The 20,484-nt window shown below is 37.9% G+C and overlaps 1 protein-coding gene across 1 annotated transcript in view; it reads right to left on the bottom strand.

The window, feature by feature from the left end:
* MYPN (myopalladin) overlaps positions 1–20,484 on the bottom strand; it is a 90,742-nt gene that overhangs the window by 49,221 nt on the left and 21,037 nt on the right. The window contains 6 exon segments of the mRNA XM_030335081.1: positions 3,049–3,077; positions 3,080–3,114; positions 4,245–4,276; positions 4,278–4,371; positions 8,189–8,240; positions 10,892–11,067. Coding sequence (XP_030190941.1) covers positions 3,049–3,077; positions 3,080–3,114; positions 4,245–4,276; positions 4,278–4,371; positions 8,189–8,240; positions 10,892–11,067 — 418 coding nt within the window.

The following is a 20,484-nucleotide window of genomic DNA, read 5'->3' on the forward strand; positions in this document are numbered from 1 at the left end:
CATTTATGGAGGCAAGAGCACACATCCTGAGGGCTAAGAAAGCCTATTCAGGAATTTGGTCTTTGTGCTAAGGGACTGGTTTCCCACCATGTTTGGGACCTAATGTTTTTGGAGATTTATCTAAGAAACAGCTTACACAGATGGTCCCTGACTCACAATGCTTTGACTTATGATTTTCAACTTTATGATGGTGTGAAAGTGTACACATTCAGTAGAAACCATACTTCACATTTTGAATTTTGACCTTTTTCCTGGCCTAGCAACATGTGGTATGATCCTCTCTTCTGATCTGGACAGGGTCGGTGAGGCTCAGCTTCCAGTCAGCCATGCAGTCGTGAGGGCAAACGACCCATAACCACCATTTCTATACCCATATACAACCTTTCTGGTTTTCAACTTCAGTACAGTATTCAAATATATTGAGATATTCAAACATTTTATTAGAAAGAAGCTTATTTATAGTATTAGATGATTAGATGATTTTGCCCAACTGTAGCTGATGTAAGTGTTCTGAGCACGTTTAATGTAGGCTAGGCTAAGCTATGGTGTTTGGTAGGTTAGACATATTAAATGCATTTTTTACCTCTGATATTTTCAAGTTATAAGGGTTTATCGGGATGTAAACTAATGATTAATTCATTTTCCATTTGTGTTTGTCAAAGGCAAATATGAATCTGCCAATTGGAGAATCTAATTGTAAAGAGGCATCGGAAGTCACCACACAAAAGCAGTTAAACCTGTTGGCTTTAACCAGTCCATGAAAATTAAATGTAAAGGATAAGTGTTAAAGTCCTATTTAACTTGCTATATAAAAATAAAAATAGCTTATTTCCTTTATGGACTCCTATCTAGATATTAGAGATAGCCTTCAAGGTGCTTGGGAGAGACAGAAAAGCAAACAGCTTTATTATTGTGCTAAATGTTGTACCAGAGGGTATGCACCCAGGTGATAAGATGAAGGAAAGACAGAGCACCTGGGAAGATTTGAAAGTGAGTGGAAGGAGACCAGGACACCTATTTGGTGTCTGGCTGGGCCGGTGGTGGCGAGAAGAGAGGAGACTTCAGCTGAGGACTGGGTATAAATTATTCTGTGGGTAGTTGCCTTGAAAAGTCAGCACTGTCTCTAGGATGTCACAACAGGGCTTCAAAAATTAAAACGTCCTGATTCTGGGGCATTAAGCTGTTTTAAGGCTGGGTGAATTGGTAGTGAAGTAAGAGACAATTAGAGGTAGCTGTATTGGCTGTATCACACACACACACACACACACACACACACACAACACACGTCCACTTATAATTCTTCATCAGAGTTGTATCCTCCAAGGTCACAAACACATTGCTTTCCTACCTCATCTTTGAATTATAGCAAGGCTAAAATTCCAAAGCAGATTACAAGAAAAGAATCTGAAAATTGAGAGAGATCTTGCTTCACATAAGAATGTCTACCTCACTGATATAAATATGGATAAACATGTCTCACTCCTGACTCTGTTGGATTTTGGGAAACCATCTTGGATGAGTTAATAGTATGGAACTCTCCTAAAACTGATGTTTCTGTGGAAGTTGCACATTTAGCTCTTCCTTTAGGATCAATACTCATGGAAAATATGCATTTTGCCATTTTGCCCTCAACCATGATTTCTCAGTCTCAGGACTACTGATAATTTGGCTGGATAATTCCTTGCTACGCGTGGTGTAGAGGCTGCTTTAGGCAATAGGCATGAGCAATGGAAACTTGAGCAAGGCAAAAAGGCCCATGGCAAGCACCAAGCTTAATGCAAACAGACCCATTAAGACATAGCCCCTAACTGGCCAATGGGCTACTTACCACCAGGCACAGTTCCTAAGAATTACCAAAAAAGGGAAAATTCCATATGTCCCATACACCCTTACCCTGTCCCTAGAGCTAAAGCCCTCACCTTGGCCTCATTGCAGACAGTCTTCCTTTGTTGTTTGACCTGCAGCTCCCTTGTGGTGTATTCAATATACTTCTATCTTCTTTGTCTGCCTTGGATGAATTCTTTCACCACCCAGCAGGTACCCCCACCTGATCAGGACACCCCATGGGGGGCTGTCATTCTATGCATTGTAAGATGTTCAGCAGCATCTCTGGGTGCCAACAGCACAGGTCTCCCAGTGACAACCAACAATGTCTATAAATATTGCAAATGTACTTTGCGGGTAAGGAACCCTGGCTGCTCCAAACTAAAGCATACTCTAAGAGGACAAAATCTCTTTGGGCCTAAGTTCGCATTCATACAAACAATAAACTATAAATCCAGGCATATATTTCATCCATGTGGCCTTCATAATACACAAAAAAAAAAATCAAATGTGACTCAATTTTCACCTTTAAATTTATTGTCTTGGCAATAAGTCTATATTACATAAAGGAAGGAATAATAGACTGAGAATAGGAGAACTTGTTTCTAGTTTGGATTCTGGCCACTAACTAGTTTTGTGACCACAGATAAACTACTGAATGTCTCTGGCCCTTCCTTGTGTTTTCATTTGGAAATCAAGGTGCCTGGGTAAATTTTCCAGTTCTAGATACAAAGACTATAAGATCAGAATTTGATGCCGCCCTCAATAGTTGATTCCATGGAATAGAAAAAGAAACTCTTTGTCCTGGTGTGATTCTTTATGTTAAGCCTCCTAAGAGCATTTATCTCCAACTCGTTGAACACTAAAGACATGTACCTGCAATTTGATTCTTCTGCAAGTCCAGAGAAACCTTTGGAGTAGTAAGTGGCTAAAAACTTATCGCCTGACCCCTATGTGTGATGACGGCTGCATTTAACAGCAATAGGATGGCCATAGAGATCAATGTGGTGCATGGGAAAGACGTTCTTCTTATTATGCAAGCTGTTATTAGATATATAGGACTTCAAATGATATGGTAACAACTAGAAAAAAAATCTAAACCCTATCCTGTACTCATAAAAGACCAAAATCCTGAGCTACATCAGTAAATCTTGGATCCTACATTTGTGTGGGTACTGGGGTTATGTTTAAAGTCATGACAGAAAGAAGTAATATTTTGATTACCTTTGTAAACACAGGAGCTGCAATGATAGTTTTCCATCCAATCCTTGTAGATAGTTGGTAGGGGCTCTGACACTATTAGAAGGGGAAACCAACAAAAGGTTCATCGTCACTATGATTACTACCTAGATAATGATAGAACAAACCTACAGAATTTGGTGTATACAATTAATGTAAACCGAAAAACTGACTTTTTCTAAATCTATGAATCACAGACTTCAAATTTATATTGAGATTGATTGTAATTCTTTCTAGGTCATGGTGGTTGGAAATATGTGCTTGCCCCATCCCCACCTCTTCAACATATAGAACAATGTAATTAGCCCTAAACCCCTGAGGAAGTTCCATAAAACCTGAGTCTCCCAGATCACAGCTGGATTAGAACTAAATGTAACCCATCTGCATTACTAAATGGGTTTAAATAAGAAACTGTTTAATTTTTTTTAAGTTGTAGATCAATATGTTTACTTACACATAAATATATCAAAAACATGGTTACAAATATGTTTAGATTAGTATGATTTCATATTTTTAAAATATTATATATTCATATACATGCATAGAAAATGTCTAGACTATATGCTAGAACTATTGGACAGAGTTACCTCTGAGGAGTGGGGGCATGGAGGTAGTACTTTGACCAAGGTTTTTATTGAATATACTGTATCTTTTGAATGTTTTTATTGAATATATCCTGTATCTTTTGAATGTTTTTATAATAAACAATCCATCATCATCATTATCATCAACTTGAAGGATGAGAGCATTAATGCTTTCTAAAAAATCATTTCATACTTGTTCTATCTTAGAAAAGTAGAATTATTGGCAGCTCCAGGAAACTGAGTTTCATGATATCGTAGGTCCTGTCCCTGGCCACTGTGATGAGCTGGCAGCTCTTTGTTAATGTAATCAATGCCCTTCATGTAAGCTGGAATATCAGACTAACTTATAAAGAGTTTTTTTTTTTTTCTGTGAGAAATTTGCGGCTATGAAGCTAGAGAATATGTTCCCAAAACAATATCAAGGGTGCTGATATCCTACGTCAGGGAGGTACGGGAAGCGATTATCTGTACCAGGAAGCATGTTGTCCATAGTCATTATGAAGTTGCAACAGAGGAGAACACAATCATGCCTTGCAAGATAGGCATGGTTCCACGTGCCTGCCCATAAGGTCCATGGCACTTGTGTTTCACTTGGACTCTTGTACCTGTTGGATGGTTGACACACTGGGCTAGGGCCACCACATGCTGGGGCTTTGGGGTACTGCTGAAGGAGAATGGTGCAGAAGTAGTGGGAGTAGATGATACTTCTTTTGGCTTCTGGATTCTGAGAAATGATTCATAATATAGATTGTTAAACATGACCTATCACGTGAAAATCTTTCAGAAAAGCTAGTAATGTCACCATTTCTTACAGTTAGATATAATAAAAATCTTGTTTAACAGGTATTCCACAAAAAACACTTCTTTTCTACATAATTTGATAGGACAATGCAAGCAGGAAGATGATAAAATGCCACTCCTGTCCTTGAGTTAGTTATTCTTTAGCTGGGGACTCAAGTATATTCATAACTAACTGAGATTCAAGACAAGTGCTATGACAGAGCATGTGCAGAATAATTTTTTTGAGATTTTTGTTGTTGTTGTCCTCTGTGTTTTCCCTCCCCCTTCCATTCCAAGTAAGAGGCCAGGCTTATAAACCTCTGATTCTGGAATTTTGGCATGTGCAGAAGAAAGCAGAAATAGCCTGAGTCAACAAGCTCTTCAAGTTTACGTAAATTAAATTAAAGAGCTTATTTGAAGGGCAAGAAGTATTCATGAGAAGACTGTGGAGGGGAGATTATTTTAGTCTTGCTGTGGAAAGGGGGAAGTCTGAGGATATTGCCAGAGAGCCTGACAAGAGGGAGAACCAGAGTCCAGAGGGGAGGGCAACCCCTCTGGTTAAAGGGATCCCACTCTTACTAAAGATATCAGTACCCAAGCATGTCAGAAAGCAAAAAAATGCTGGACTTGAAAGGATCTGAGGTCTGGGGACATAGGCTTCCCTCTCATATCCTGTAGGGATAGATGACCAATGACAATATGGGCTTCCCTTTGTCCAGATGTTACTTCTCTCTGCCTCGTCTCTAAAATGGCGAAATAAGGGCACCTGGGTGTCTCAGTTGATTAAGCATCTGACTCTTGGTTTTGGCTCAGGTCATGATCTCAGGTTCATGAGATTGAGCCCTGAGTAGGACTCCATGCTGGAGCTGGATATGGAGCCTGCTTAAGATTCTCTCCCTCTAGGGGCGCCTGGGTGGCGCAGTCGGTTAAGCGTCCGACTTCAGCCAGGTCACGATCTCGCGGTCCGTGAGTTCGAGCCCCGCGTCAGGCTCTGGGCTGATGGCTCGGAGCCTGGAGCCTGTTTCCCATTCTGTGTCTCCCTCTCTCTCTGCCCCTCCCCCGTTCATGCTCTGTCTCTCTCTGTCCCAACAATAAATAAAAACGTTGGAAAAAAATTAAAAAAAAAAAAAGATTCTCTCTCTCTCATTCTCTCTCACTCCCTCTGCCCCTCCCCTGCTCACACACTCTCTGTCTCTAAAATAAATTTAAAAAAGGGGGGGAAATAATAATTCTTACTTCAGAGGGTTTTTGTAAGAGTTAAATAAGGTAAATCATGTAAGGCACTTAGAAAAGCGTTTAATGTCAAATACTATGTGTCTATGTCTATATCTATCATCTTTGTACAGCCGTGGAGGGAGAAACAGATGCCCAATAATGACTGATTGAACTTTTTTTTCCAGCCAGGAAGGATGGGGTCGCAGAAGCAGAATTACGTAGTGATACATAGGCTATCAGTGTCCCCTAGGCATCTGTTTTCTTCTTCTACAATAATAGAATTCCTTATTTCTTTACATGGCTATTCCAAATAAAGACTGAATTTCCAAACGTTCATTAAGTCACATGTGGCCACATGACTACTCTTTGGTTATAGGATATGAGGGATAGTGATGTATGTGATCTAAGAGAGATGACCTTAAAAGGGAGGGGGCAGGGAATGCCTTTTACTCCTTCCAATCTGAGACTAAGATAAGGCTATTCCTCAGAATGAGATGAAGTTGGAAACCAACTGGAACCCAGTGAAATGTGGAGCCATTCTATCAGCCAAATCCATATGTTTATGTAAATGGGAAATAAATATCTGTCTTATTGAAGTTACTGTTATTCTTACACAGAAATGTAAGCTAAATCCTAACTACTAAAAGTAGATTTAAAGAAAATAATCAAATGAGATATTCCTTGCTTATTTAAATTTGTATATCAAAATTCTTCCCTATTAGCCTTGTATACCATGTTATGAGAGCCTTGAGGAAGAAGTGATGAATGTGCAATGGAGGAGGAGTTTATGAGTGAACTTAACTGGGTCTTGAAGGGTACATAGGAGTTTTCTAGGCAGAGGAGACAGGGCATTCCTAGCAAAGTGAACAGCTTGAACAAAGGGGTGAAAATAAACTGTACATTGTTTGAGTGAAATGAGAGCAATATGAATAGCCTGAGGTGACAGAATGGAGGAGGAGGGGGCAGGAAAGCCTGGTTGATACTCTACTGAATCAGGCTTTGTATGTCATGTTAAATTTTTTAATATTGTTCATTTTGTGCTTGGTTTTATTTTCCCATAGATAATTTTTTTAACGTTTATTTATTTTTTTGAGACAGAGAGCGACAGAGCATGAGCGGGGGGAAGGTCAGAGAGAGAGGGAGACACAGAATCCAAAGCAGGCTCCAGGCTCCGAGCTGTCGGCACAGAGCCCGACACGGGGCTTGAACTCACGGACCATGAGATCATGACCTGAGACGAAGTCAGATGCTTAACCGACTGAGCCACCCAGGCACGCCCATAATAATTTTTTTTTTAGTCAAGAAAGTGATACGATCAGAATTATCTTTTAGAGAATAACTGGTTGTAGTTTGGAGACCATAAAAGAAAGAAAAGGGCTGGAGCAACTGTAATGAGGTAACTGGAATGAAGAGTCAGGAAAGAAGGAGGAATTGAACCACAAGAATGAAAAGGAAGACAGTTAAAGGAGAGAAATCATTCAATCTGGTTATGAATTGTCATATCTACACAAAAGCTAAAAGCAAATTATTATTCCAAGGTAAGCACACACAAAGGATTTCAAAGAATAAGGCATGAATTCTAAGGTCAGAAATGTCCTTAAGCAACTTCCCCTCTGTAGGGGAGGACAGAATTTACAAACATAGTTAACAACTGTAACCAGCCTTCTAAATGTCACCCTTCATTTCGACTAATCTCAGGGAATGGCTGTTGCATCTGTTTTCAGGTCCCATGCCTTTTGTCCAAAGCTTCCTCTGCCTAAAAATGCTCTTTCCTTCCTTGTTTGGGGGTGTCCACCAACTGTTATTTTAAGACTCAGCTCAAGGTCACCAACTCTGTGAAGTCTTTCCTGATCTCTCTTTCCATCCCCAATGAATTAATAGTCCTTTGTGCCAAGTCCTAACAATCCTGCCCATGGTTATATCATAGTCTATTATACTTTATTACCCTACTGTCTATATGCTTGGTATACATCTCTTGCTATATTTACCATGTATTTCTCTTTAGTAAACAGTGAGCTTCTTAAAGGTAGGAAGCATCTGGTTTTTCTTATTACCCATTATGTCTAATAAAGTCCTTGGTGTAGAGTAGGTGCTTAGTTGATAGTTGGGGAAAGTAAAGAATGGATGGATGTAACTTTCTTCAGTACTCAGTATAATTGTTTAGCAAAAAGGTTATGACTTACTCAGATCACTCACTTGTATAATTTAGGATAACCAGGTTTTGTGTCCTTGTGAATATTTAGTGAATATTTAGTCAGAAAACATGAATTTTTTGAAGTGTTGCACTATTTGTTTTTTACTCTGTAGATATAAGTACAATGATATTTCATAGGTGATATCTCATTTTTAAAATATTGGGAATATTAAAATTCATCTACTAGGCAAGATTTAAAGCTCTCAAAATCTACCCAATATATATTTTGGGAGGTAATATCCTGGAGCCACCCTCTTTAAGTTCTACTAAACCAATTAGTAGCTTTCTCAGGATCTGACAAAGCTATAAGATAGAAAATAGCTAAAGTTATAAGATAAAAAATTAGAATTACCGATTCATCTCTTCCTTGTTAGGGTCCCCTTCTGAGTCAGAAGAAGAAACCCCTGGAAAAGTAAAAACAAGACATGAAATGTTTAAGATGATAATTTCTTAAACTAGTTCCTAGGCATTTGAAGACCTATAGAATTAGACCTAGAAAAGAACTCAGGGATTTCCTACACTAACACCCAATTTTATAGATGAGAAACAGACCCTAAGTAGTTGAAGGACTTGCTCAAGGTCACATGGCTAGTTAGTGACAGAGTTCAAATTAACTGGTCCAAATGCCAAGTGCTCTTGTGTATTAAACACCTGCTGATGTCTTTAACAGAGCAGTCTTTGCAGACGTTTTATGCTGTCTGTAAATCCTCTTGCTCTTGGCCTACACAGATTAAATAAAAGGAGGGATTACACTGGATTCTAAACATTGTAGGTGTAGGTGGATACTCTTCCGTCCACCCCTAATATTAACAAGGCATACTTCATTTGGGAGTGGGGGTGTTTGAAGTTCTGTTGCCACAAATTAAAAAAATCAGTAGTCCAATCTCAGCACTGTTAGCAAAGCTTTGATCTCAGATTTCCTTTTCAAGATAGTGAATTCCAGCAAGATATAACTGAGCTAAATCTGGAGGTATTTATTGTATTCCAAAAATTTGAGGATAAAAACATACAACACATTTCTACCATGCATTATTCATTTTTATCATTATTCATGCATCTATTCAATAAATGTTTATTAAATATCCACTATGTACTTGGTACTACATAAAGTATTACAGATATAAAAAAGAATGAGACAGTCCCAGTTTTATAATCTGGTTGGTGAATGAGCACTTACACCAAAATAATACAATGTTTAAGTGTTAAAACCAAGGCATACATAAGGTATTATAGATGATAAAAGTGCTAAAGAATGGTCCTCAGAAAAAACCCAGAGATGAGATAAAATGGAAGAAAAATTTGGTAGATATATAAAGAAGACAAATTTATTTCTCCCCTAAAATTAGTCATGTAAGTTTGGTGTGAACGTAAATGCTTCTCTAATGCTCCCAAATGGTCTTCCTGCTTCTACCCTTGACTCTCTGAGGAATATTCTCAACGAGGAACCAGAGTGATTCCATTAAAAGCTAAGTCAGATTATGTCACATTTCTGCTCAGAATCCTCTACAGCTTCCCATCTCCCTCAAAGTAAAAGCCAACGGCCTTACAATGACCTACAAAGGCCTATACAATCTTCTCACCTGCCTCCTCCCACCTCTACCCATCTGGAACTTCTGACTTCATCTGTTACTTTCTTCCATGTTTCCTCCATTTTGGCCATATTGGCTCATCTCTATATCTATACACAGACTCACTCCCTCCTCAGGGTTAGTGTACTTATTGATTTCTCTGCCTAGAGTGGTTTTCCCTTGACTATCCTTGTGGTTCACTCCCTCATTTCCCCCATGTCTTCACTCATATGTCATCTGGTTAGTGAGGTCTTCCCTGACCACCCTATCTGTAGAGCTGAAGCCTACACACACACACACACACACACACACACACACACACACCCATATACACACAGACATACCCATACACATACCCATGCATGTGTGCATTCACACAAATATACATATGCATACTTCCTATCTTCTTGCTTTCTGTTTTTTCCGTAGGGCTTATATATACTGTGAGATACAGAAAATATATCTGTTGGTCTCTGCTCCCAGTTCCCAGCATGGAGCTGCTAACACTTGTAATTTCCTAAGTTATGAGCATTTCTTGTTCTAATATCTGTCTTTGACCCCCACAGGGCTCCTAAAGTCTTATAAATTCCTAAGTGATTAGAGTGCAAGAGAATTTTTTGTTCTAATGAGGTGACTCTGGATGGCTCCTAAATGGGGGCTGGTCACCAGAAAGACTAAGCCATGATTAGAAGCTTGGAATTTGCATCCCTGCCCCCCATCCTCCTGAGGAGGAAGAGGGCAGGAAATGGAGATAATAATTGATCATGCCTACATGGAGAAGCCTCCATAAAAATTCCGGTAGTACAAAGAGCTTCCAGGTTGGCAAATACATCCACACTGGGAGAGTGACACACCCCAACTCTATAGGGACAGAAGCTCGTGCACTCTGGACCTTCTCAGGCCCCACCCTTTGTATCTCTTCATCTGGCTGTTCATTGTATCCTTTCTCATATCCTTTAATAGACTGGTGAATGAAAGTGTTTCCCTGAGTTCTATAAGCCACTCTAGCAAATTAATTGAACCCAAGGAGGGGATTGTGGAAACCTCTGATTTGTAATCAAATGAGACAGAAGTTGTGAGTAGCCTGGGGACCTCATACTTGTAATTGGCATCTGAAGTGAGGTAGGAGTAATCTTGGAGGACTAAGCTCTTAACCTGTTGGATCTGACACTATATCCAGGTAAATGGTGTTAGAACTGAGTTAAATTGTAGGACACTTAACCCCACACACTATACACATGTTGGAATTTATTATCAGAACAATTTCATAAACATATCATATTACATACTTTATTCATTTATCTCATCTATTTTTTTGTCTCTTCCACTAGAGTGTAAATTCCATCCGTCCAAGAACCTTTGTCTATTTGGTTCACTACTATTGTCCCCACTGCCTAGAAGAGTGTGTGGTACAGTAGGCCCTTGATAAATATTTATTATAAATATATGTCTTACTAGTAAGGGCCATACTCAGCATTTTGTTTTACCTTCTATATAAATCTCAGCAGAGGTTGAATCTGTCCCATAGATGTTAGAAGCAAAGCAGGAATAGCGTCCTGTGTCTTCCTCAAAGGCTTCAGCAATGGTCAGTGAATGCAGATTTCCTGCCTGGGCGATATGAATGTCTGGCGAATTTTCAAGCTCCTTGCCTTCACAGTACCACCTGTGAGGAAGGGAATATTACACATAACTGAAGTGTGAAATTGCATAGATGCTTCAGATTGTTCCCTAAGAAGAAAACTGTGACAATTTAGAATCAGGACATTAAATGGTATTTAGAAAATGGCTCCTATTAAGAATTACACAACTGAGAGAAGATGGATTAGAAAGCAAGCCCATAAGGGCTGTAAAATGGTGCAGCCCTTATGAAATCAATACAGCAATATCTGCCAAAATTATAGATGCATTTATCTTTTGACCCAACAATCCCACTTGTGGGAATCTATCATATAGATACACTTGCATGCATACAAAATGACAAACATTCAAGTTACTAATTTAAATAGTGAAAGATTGGGGCACCTGAGTGGTTCAGTCAGTTAAGCATCTGACTCTTGGTTTCAGCTCAGGTCATGATCTCACGGTTTGTGACCTCGAGCCTCACACTGGGCTCCACAATGACAGTGTGGAGTCTGCTTGGGATTCTCTGTCTCCCTCTCTCTCTACCCCTTCCCTGCTTGCTCTCTATCTCTCTCTCTTTCAAAATAAATAAACATTTAAAAAATTTGTGAAAAGAGCGCCTGGGTGGCTCAGTCGGTTGAGTGTCCAACTTCAGCTCAGGTCATGATCTTGTGGTTTGTGAGTTCGAGCCTCGCGTTGGGCTCTGTGCTGACAGTTCAGAGCCTGGAGCCTGCTTCGGATTCTGTGTCTTCCTCTCTCTCTGCCCCTCCCCCACTCACGCTCTGTCTCTCTCTCTCCTTCAAAAATAAATAAACATTAAAAAAATTTTTTTTTAATTGTGAAAGATTGGAAACCATCTAAATGTCCATCCTTACACTTAGGAGACTCATGAAATAAACTATGGTACAGCCACATCATGGAACACTATGCAGCTGTAGAAAGAGTTGGAGAAAGATCACTATGCATTGATATGGAAAGAATTCCAAGATATATAGTTAAAATTTTAACAAGAAGCTACAGAATAGTGAATATGGAGTGTTTATGTAAAAAATGTGGGTTGTTATGGGTTGAATTATTTTCCCCCAAAGGCTGTGTTGAAGTCCTAAGCACCCGTATTTGGGAATATGACCTTATTTGGAAATAGAGTCTTTGCAGACATAATCAACTTACAATGAAATTACTAGGTTAGGCAGTAATCTAGCATGAAGGAGGTTCTTTAAGAAGAGGAAAACCCTATGAGAAGGCAGAGACACACAGAGAGAATGGCATGTGATGGCAGAGGCAGGGATTGGCATGATGCAGCTGCAGGTCAAGGAATGCCAGGGATCGACAGCCACCTCCATAAGCTGGAAGAGACAAGAAAGGAGTCTGCCCAGAGTCTCAAAGAGAGCATGGCCCTGGTGACACTTTGGTTTTGGACATCTAACCTCTAGAACTGTGAGAGTTTATTTCATCCAGTTTGTGGAACTTTGTTACAGTAGCCCGAGGAAACTAACACAGGGGGCAAAAATAAGATATAGTCATGTTGTTTGCATTTACATAAAGAAAACTGGAAAGATTGAGATGAAAATCAAAAGTGGTTCCCTATTGAGAATGAGGGGAAATAAGGTGGATGAAGACAGATAGGAGTGAGATATCTCAGTGTGCCCCTTTTTATATTGTTTTCATTTTTTGAAATAATTATTAATTAACATCATAATAAAAAGTAGTTAGGTGGAGAGGTGTTACCATTATTCAGAAATTAAAGGAGTCTGGGCAATTGCTAATCTAGACTGTAATTCTAACCATTCAGTGTTTTAATCCCTCCCTCCAACCATGAATAAAGCAATTCCAAATCAAATTTGCCCATTCAACTACTTCTCAACAGTCAAGATTTTCTCTACTCTTCCATAAATATGCCATATTTACCTCAACATTCAAGTCTCTGCTCGTGTTTTCCTATCTGAGATTCTCTTTTTCTGCTTTTGAGCTACTGCACATATACCTCATCTATCAGTTTGGCTCAGATATCACCTCCTTTACAGAAAACCTTTTACCATTGATTCTCAGTGATTGTTATTTTTTCTAACTTCACTTAAAAAAACCTGTACTATGTCATGCAAGGCTTGATTATACACTGTCTTTTATTATTCTCTATTCTGGGGATTTGTCTTGTCCCACAAATGTCACTGGATTGTCAATTCTTTGAAGGTAAGTACAGTGCTTTATATGCTCTTGCAGCATGCACAGAGAATATAAAGTTTTCTGTATTCTCTCCTTTGGCCATCTTATCTCATCCCATAGTTTCAATTAATCACCTCTATTTGGGATTACATCCAAATGTGCTTTCCCAGCTCTGACTTCTAGATACCTTCTCCTGCCACTCTCCCTTCACTATGTTCCAACCACACTGGGTTTTTTTTTTTTCTACTCTGTGAACACATTAAACTATTCTCCATGTTAGAAATTTTGTTCTTTCTGAAATCCTCTTCCGCAGATCTCTACAAAGATAGGTCCTTCTCATCCATTGAGGCCTCAGCTCAAGTGTTATCTTAACCTTAGAGAGGCCTTTCTTGACCCTCTTCCTAATGTAGCCACCTTAACCTCAGATACTCTATCATGCTACACTATTTTGTTATCTTTACAGTACTTATTATCTGAAACTGTCTTATATACTTGTTCACTTTGCCATCGTTTGCTCCACTGTAAAGTCCATGACAGGACCTTATTAGTCTTATTCACCAATGCCCTGGTGCATGGTAGGTATTCAGAAAATAACTGTTGGATTTGTTGAAAGACCAAATGATGGAAAGGATTGATAGTTAATATTTTATAAGAATTTTATTACTAGCTTCATCAATTCTATGCCAGTTTTTGATCTCTTGTGACAGTAGCAGTATATGTCGTTGCTGAAATGGGTCCATAAATCTCCCAAGCCATCGATCTCAGTAATACCCTGAGGAGCTCGTATGAACTGATCCTCAGAGCATGTGTAGTTTAAATACAAACAGTGAGCATCCAGTCAAACAAGACGTATTAAGCACATGTGTTTATCTTTACTCCCCTCTTGAAATGCCCCTAAAATGAGGATAAAGGAATTTTTAAAAGGTATAAAAGTACAAGAACCAAAAGAATGAGAAGGGAGACAAGAGCAGACCTGAGACCCCACAAATTTCTGGAAGGAGGAAAGCAAATTGAGGAGCCGAGAGAGTTGAAAAATCTGAAAATCAAGTGCCTGTTTGGGGATGTCAATGAAAGAAGCCAATTTTTGCTGCAGAACCCTAGTAAGTTTCAGAATTTGGAAATACAACTTTGGAGTGTGGAAACAGCCTAATAATGGGGAAAAGACACAGAGCTTAAAATAGGGTGACTGATTTCAAGTTTGGGAAATAAGCATTGAGATCCCCATGGCAGGTCACATCCTCTATTCTGAGCATTAAGGGGATGCCCAGGGGTGAAGGCTGAGTCACTGGCTGCATAAGCACCTGCTTCATATTGGAACAAGGAGAAGGGGTTCTGGAGAGATTTCTCTACAGAGAAACAAATAGGCCTTGTGGCTCAACTGAATGAAACAGAATATTTAGGAGACATTTTACAAATATATTGGAGAATTGAGACAAATTTGTGATAGGACTGCTGAACTAAGCACATAACAACAACAACAACAACAGCAGCAGCAACAACAACAGCAATAACAACAGCAACAACAAGACAGTAATCCACTCCAGCTTCAAAAAAAAAAAAAAGGTTGTACAAGCAAGGAGACATTCATTTTACCCTACTTGTATTATCAGTAAATAATACTTACATAGTAACAACAAGGTAAACATGAAATATTTTTTTAAAACAACAGTGTGATATGATTATATACAGACAATGAGGGGGAAAAGGTGCTGGGTTAGTGAAGACCAGACAAGAGTGGTGCAAGCATATTACAGTGGTTCTCAAAGTATAGTTCACTTTCTGCGAAGACAAAGCTACTTTTATATAATACTAAAGTATTGTTTGCCTTTTCACTGTGTTGACATTTACACTGATGGTGCAAAAGCCACAGTGAGTAGAATTGCTGGTGCAAGCGCAAGTTAAGGCACTGCCAAAAGTTGACTTGTGGTCACTGTGTTTCTCACTTCCACACTTGCAGTTAAAAAAAAAAATTCAGTTTCACTTAAAAATGTCCTTGTTGAAGCAGTACAAATCATGCCCTTTATTAAATCTCAACCTTGAGTTTACATCTTTTCAACATTGTAGGTGGCGAAATGGGAAATAGCAGAAAGCATTACTACTGGATATGGAAGAGCACTGGTGTGATTTTTTTGAGTTGAACTGAGCATTAAATGCATGAAACAATAGTTGAACTTGAAACAACTGGCAAATTATGATTATTCAGACCTGGGTATCTGGCAGATGTTTTCTCACAAGTGAATGAAATAAGCCTGTTGTTTGCGGTGAAAAGATAACCAATACCCTTGTTGCCAATGAAAAAAAATATTGGAGCTTTCAAGGAAAAATTAAAGTTTTGAAAACTTGTATCTCTCATCATAAATTTAGGGCTTCCCAATATATAAAGGCTTTTTGATGAAATCAAATGATGATATTAACAGGTGTGTTTTTTTTAATATTAGATAATAAAATGTGTCAACATTCAGAAGATCGGCATTACTCATTTTCCAAATTACCAATGCATGATATTATCTGTTCAAACTTCAGGATGGACAAAGGGTTTTAGTAAAGCGGAGTACAAAAGTTCATTGGTTAAAAAAACCCAAAAAACACCAACACAAAAGTTCACTGGTGTGGTTTCAGATTTCACACTGCAACTATGCTTTAAGAAACTACTGATAACTGAATTTTGATGTAGTACCAAATAGGAATATCCATGTTACCTGAAAGGCTATTGAAATATTCCTCCTGTTTCCAATTACGTATCTCTGTAAGACCAGATTTTAAAAGTTTACTTCAACCCAAACAACATATTACAACAAACTGAATGCAGATGCAAATATGAGACTCTAGCTGTCTTCTATTAAGCCAGACATTAAAGAGATTTGCAAAAAATGAACAACAATGTCACTCTTCTCACTAAAAACTTTTTTGAAAAGTTATTTTTCATAAAATTATTGTTATTTTTTATTTCTGAGAGGGGAATGAGGGGCAGAGAGAGAGGGAGACAGAGGATCCCAAGCAGGATCTGTGCTGATGCGGGGCTGGATCTCACGACTGTGAAATCATGACCTGAGCCGAAATCAAGAGTTGGACGCTTGACCGACTGAGCCACCCAGGCACCCCTCAAAATTACTTACACTTACATGTTCATTATTGTTATTTAAAAATGAATAAGAAACAACTATTTAAAAAATTTCTGTTTTATTTCTAATATGATAAATATAGATGTAACTTATAAACACAAAACCTCTTTTGGGCCTCAATAACTTTTAGGATTGTAAAGGGGTCCTGGGAACAAAAAAATTGAAAACTACTGGCATTTTATTTAGAAATCTAGAGGTAAATAAATAGGAAACTGCAAAGTGAGTTGAAATGGTTCTATTCTTTAATATTGTTTGACTTTTTAAGCAATGTACCTGTATTAATTTGACAAAACAAATAGAAATAACTATTCAAAACAAATAAACAAATATCTTCCCTTATATAAACATTATAAGGTTATCTCATCTCTTTAGTTAATGTTGTTCTTCCTTACCAAAATGAGAGTGGAAACATCTAGAGCAATTGGACAGCCAGAAGTCAATAAGTGAAATGATTCAAATACTCAAACTCCCTGTCAGAAACGTTTTTGTTCTTACTCAGATGGCAGGATAGCTTCAGCCAGTCCCACAGAACAATCAGTAACCGTCACTCTGACTTTAATACCATGACCCACTCAGAAATAATGTGCCGGTCAGGATGCCTTCAAAAAAGTATTAAAATTTACTTGGCTATCCTGAAGACTTCTGCGGTTAAGAAGGAAACACACTGTCTTCAAACATCTATCCATGTTAGGGAATGTTTTCACAGAAATGCCCTGCCCAAGGTGCACGTTTTAGAATGCCAAATCCTCATGACACTTACAGAAGGACAGGAGTGCCAGACGTGATTCATGGCTTAACAGAAATGAGTCAGTGATCTGGGAAAATAAGGCAGGTCCAAATGAAAAAGAAGGACCCAGTTTTAAAGCACTAAGCGTAGCTTGCCAGATCTGCTAATTTGGCTAGCTACCAAGCCTCGGAATGAAAACGCTGAAGAGACACGTTTTCAGATTTAACTGGATTTTTGGTTACTGCTGTTAGGTTACTATTTTATCAAAACTATGGCTTGGATAAATGTTATGACTCATTGCTTTAGCACATTAATGACTTCTAAACGTAATTTGAATGTGTTATTCTGACTCACCAGCAATAATGCTCATTAAAAGAATGATTACTCAGAACATTTCTTTAGCTCTGCCCCAGCCCTTCCAATGTCCCTGTCCTACCTCCTATAATTCCCTTTTCATGTTTGTTTCCTTTACTTATAATTATACATTGATTTGTAGGTTTGTTTGTTTAATATTGCTCTCCCTTACTGCTCTACCTTACTATGGTAGACACCATAGGGCAGAGATAATCACGTTTGTTTTGTTTATCATTTGTTTATCTGGTTCCTAGCACAGTGTATGGCACATCACAGCTACTCCAAAAAAATGTTTGCTGTATGGATGTTAAATGAATAAATTCAAATTAGGATTATTATAGCCTCAAGTCTGTTTTGTTTTCATCTTTCAAGAAGGCTTGGGGGCTAGAAAATAACTTTCTTTGAATTGCCTTAAACCAGCTTTGTCTAACAATGCCTGATCTCTTATGTGAAGTGTACAGGGCCTAAAATAGACAATAGGTTGTATGTTTACTTCATGACATCCTCAGCTCTCTCCATGCATCAGAGTGACTCTTCCCTAGACAGACTGCATTAGACTCTGGAATATACTGGACAATAAGATAATTGTAGACGTTTCCTAACAAAACTCCAAGTTTTGTTGGATTTTGTGACACAAACTGATGTCTTGTATGTCCTGTTTGCTACTGAGTTAACAAATTTAGGTGTTTATGACCAAAGGCTGTATTTCAGTCATTGGGAGTACAAGGGGAGGGTATGTTTATGCTTGAAATTTTATTAATATTTATTAAGTTCTTCCAGGTGGAAACTTCTTGGTAACTTAAGAAAAACATAAATAAGCAGTTGATTAATATCAAGATATCAAGACCACTTCTTACCACATAACCAATTTTAATAATAAACGTGAGGATTGGGGTGCCTGGGTGGCTCAGTTGGCTGGGCGACCAACTTTGGCTCAGGTCATGATCTCGCAGTTCCTGAGTTCAAGCCCCACATCAGGCTCTGTGCAGACAGCTCAGAGCCTGGAGCCTGCTTCAGATTCTGTGTCTCCCTCTCTCTATGCCCCTCCCCTGCTCATGCTCTGTCTCTCTCTCTCTCAGAAATAAATAAATATTTAAAAAATCAGAAAAAATAAAAGTGAGGATTAATAAAGTGAAAATGAACACAAACCCTAAAATAAATTTTTAAAGGACTACATTACTTTGGACAGGGCTGACTAGAGACTTTTTATTGTCTCCTTCTAGAATTCTTACCTTTTCTTTCTCTCATAGTACTTATTACTAAATTACTATACAATTTACTTATTTATTGAATTTACTGTTTATCATCTATTTCCCTCATGTCAAGTAGAATAGAATTTGGCAGGAAACTTTGTTTTATTTACTAATGAATTTCAACTGCCTGGAATAGTTCCTGATGTATAGTGAGTGCTGAATGAATTTTTATTGAATGAACGAACAAATGAACATATTGAATTTTCTAGTTCTGTTGATGCAAGGTACTTGAATCTTTCTACTGTTACATATTTTAAAGTATCATTTTTTCCCCTTTCTTCTGTTGACTATGCTAAAATTTTGTTCAGAAGAAATTCTTCTATTTGTTGAATTTGGGAACACTCTGATGGTGTTGATTTTGTTTATCCTAAGAATTCAAGTTTGGCTTAACATTATGAAATCACTATTCTTTACTATATCAAAAGAATAAAGGGGAAAAGTCAGATAATGATCTCAATAGATGCAGAAAAATGTTTTATAAAATCCAACATCCATTCATGATTTAAAAAAATCTTAATTTTCCTAAACAAAAGAAACTTAAAAACAAAATCTTATGTAGTGGTGAAAAATGGAAAGTATTCCCTTTACGATTATAAATAAGACTAGAATACCCAGTGTCACCATTTCTTTTTAACATTGTAGAGAAGGGCTTAGCTAGTTCCATAAGTCAAGAAAATGAAATATAAGACACAAGATTGGAAAGGAAGAATGCCCCCTCTCCCCAAAATTTATAGAAAATCTCTAGAATGTAGCAAGTTTACATTGGTTAGAAAACCAATGTACAAAGTCGATTGCATATCTATATATAACAAATATAGAATATAGTTTTTTAAAAACCTATCACTTATACATCGTGAAAATGAGGTCATCAATAAATCTAGCCAAGGATTTGTAAGACTCAGAGAAAAAATTATTCAGGCTTAATATTAGGTAACCTAAATAGATGGAGAAATATACTATACTGTGATCCTGAATATGAAGCCTCAATATTTTAAAATTGTCAAATTCTTCCTAAATTGGTCTCCAGATTCAATGCAATCCCCAAAATCTTAATAAATTAAAAAAAATTCTTATGGAATTTGAAAAGATGATTCTAACATTTATATTGTAGAGCAAAAGGTCAAGAAGAGCTAAAAATTCTTAAAATGAAAAGGCTGGAAATAAAAATGATGAAAACTCTATTGCAATGCAGTAAATAAACCACAGAAAAAGAATAGAAAGCACTGAGCTAGCTCCACATGTTTATGGAATTTTGACCTACGATGGAGCTGGCATTATAGATTAGTGGGGGGACGATATACTTTTCAATAAACTAGAGATTAAACAGTTGGTTATCCAATCTAAAAATAAAAATAATAAAAATAACCTAAAAATAATCTGAAATGGATTCTCTGCTTCATACCATACACAAAATCACCTTTAAATGGATTAAAAACTTAAATGTGAAATACATGATTATAAAACTTTTAGAAGACAATATACAAGAATATCTTTGAGGTTAGAAAAAAATTTTTTTTAAATTTTTTAATGTTTATTTTTGAGAGAGAGACAGACAGACAGAGAGTGAATGGGAGAGGGGCAGAGAGAGAGAGGGAGAGAGACACAGAATCTGAAACAGACTTTAGGCTCTGAGCTGTCAGCACAGAGCCCAATGAGGGGCTCCAACTCAGGAATAGCGAGATCATGACCTAGGCTGAAGTTGGACGCTTAACCAACTGAGTCACCCATGCGCCACTTAGGAAAAATTTCTTAAGCTAGCATACTATAAAAACCAAAGCCACAGGGGCACCTAGGTGGCTCAGTTGATTGAGTGTCTGATGTTGGCTCAGGTCGTGATCTCA

The sequence above is a fragment of the Lynx canadensis genome, chromosome D2 (genome assembly GCF_007474595.2).
Source record: "Lynx canadensis isolate LIC74 chromosome D2, mLynCan4.pri.v2, whole genome shotgun sequence".
NCBI lineage: Eukaryota > Metazoa > Chordata > Mammalia > Carnivora > Felidae > Lynx > Lynx canadensis.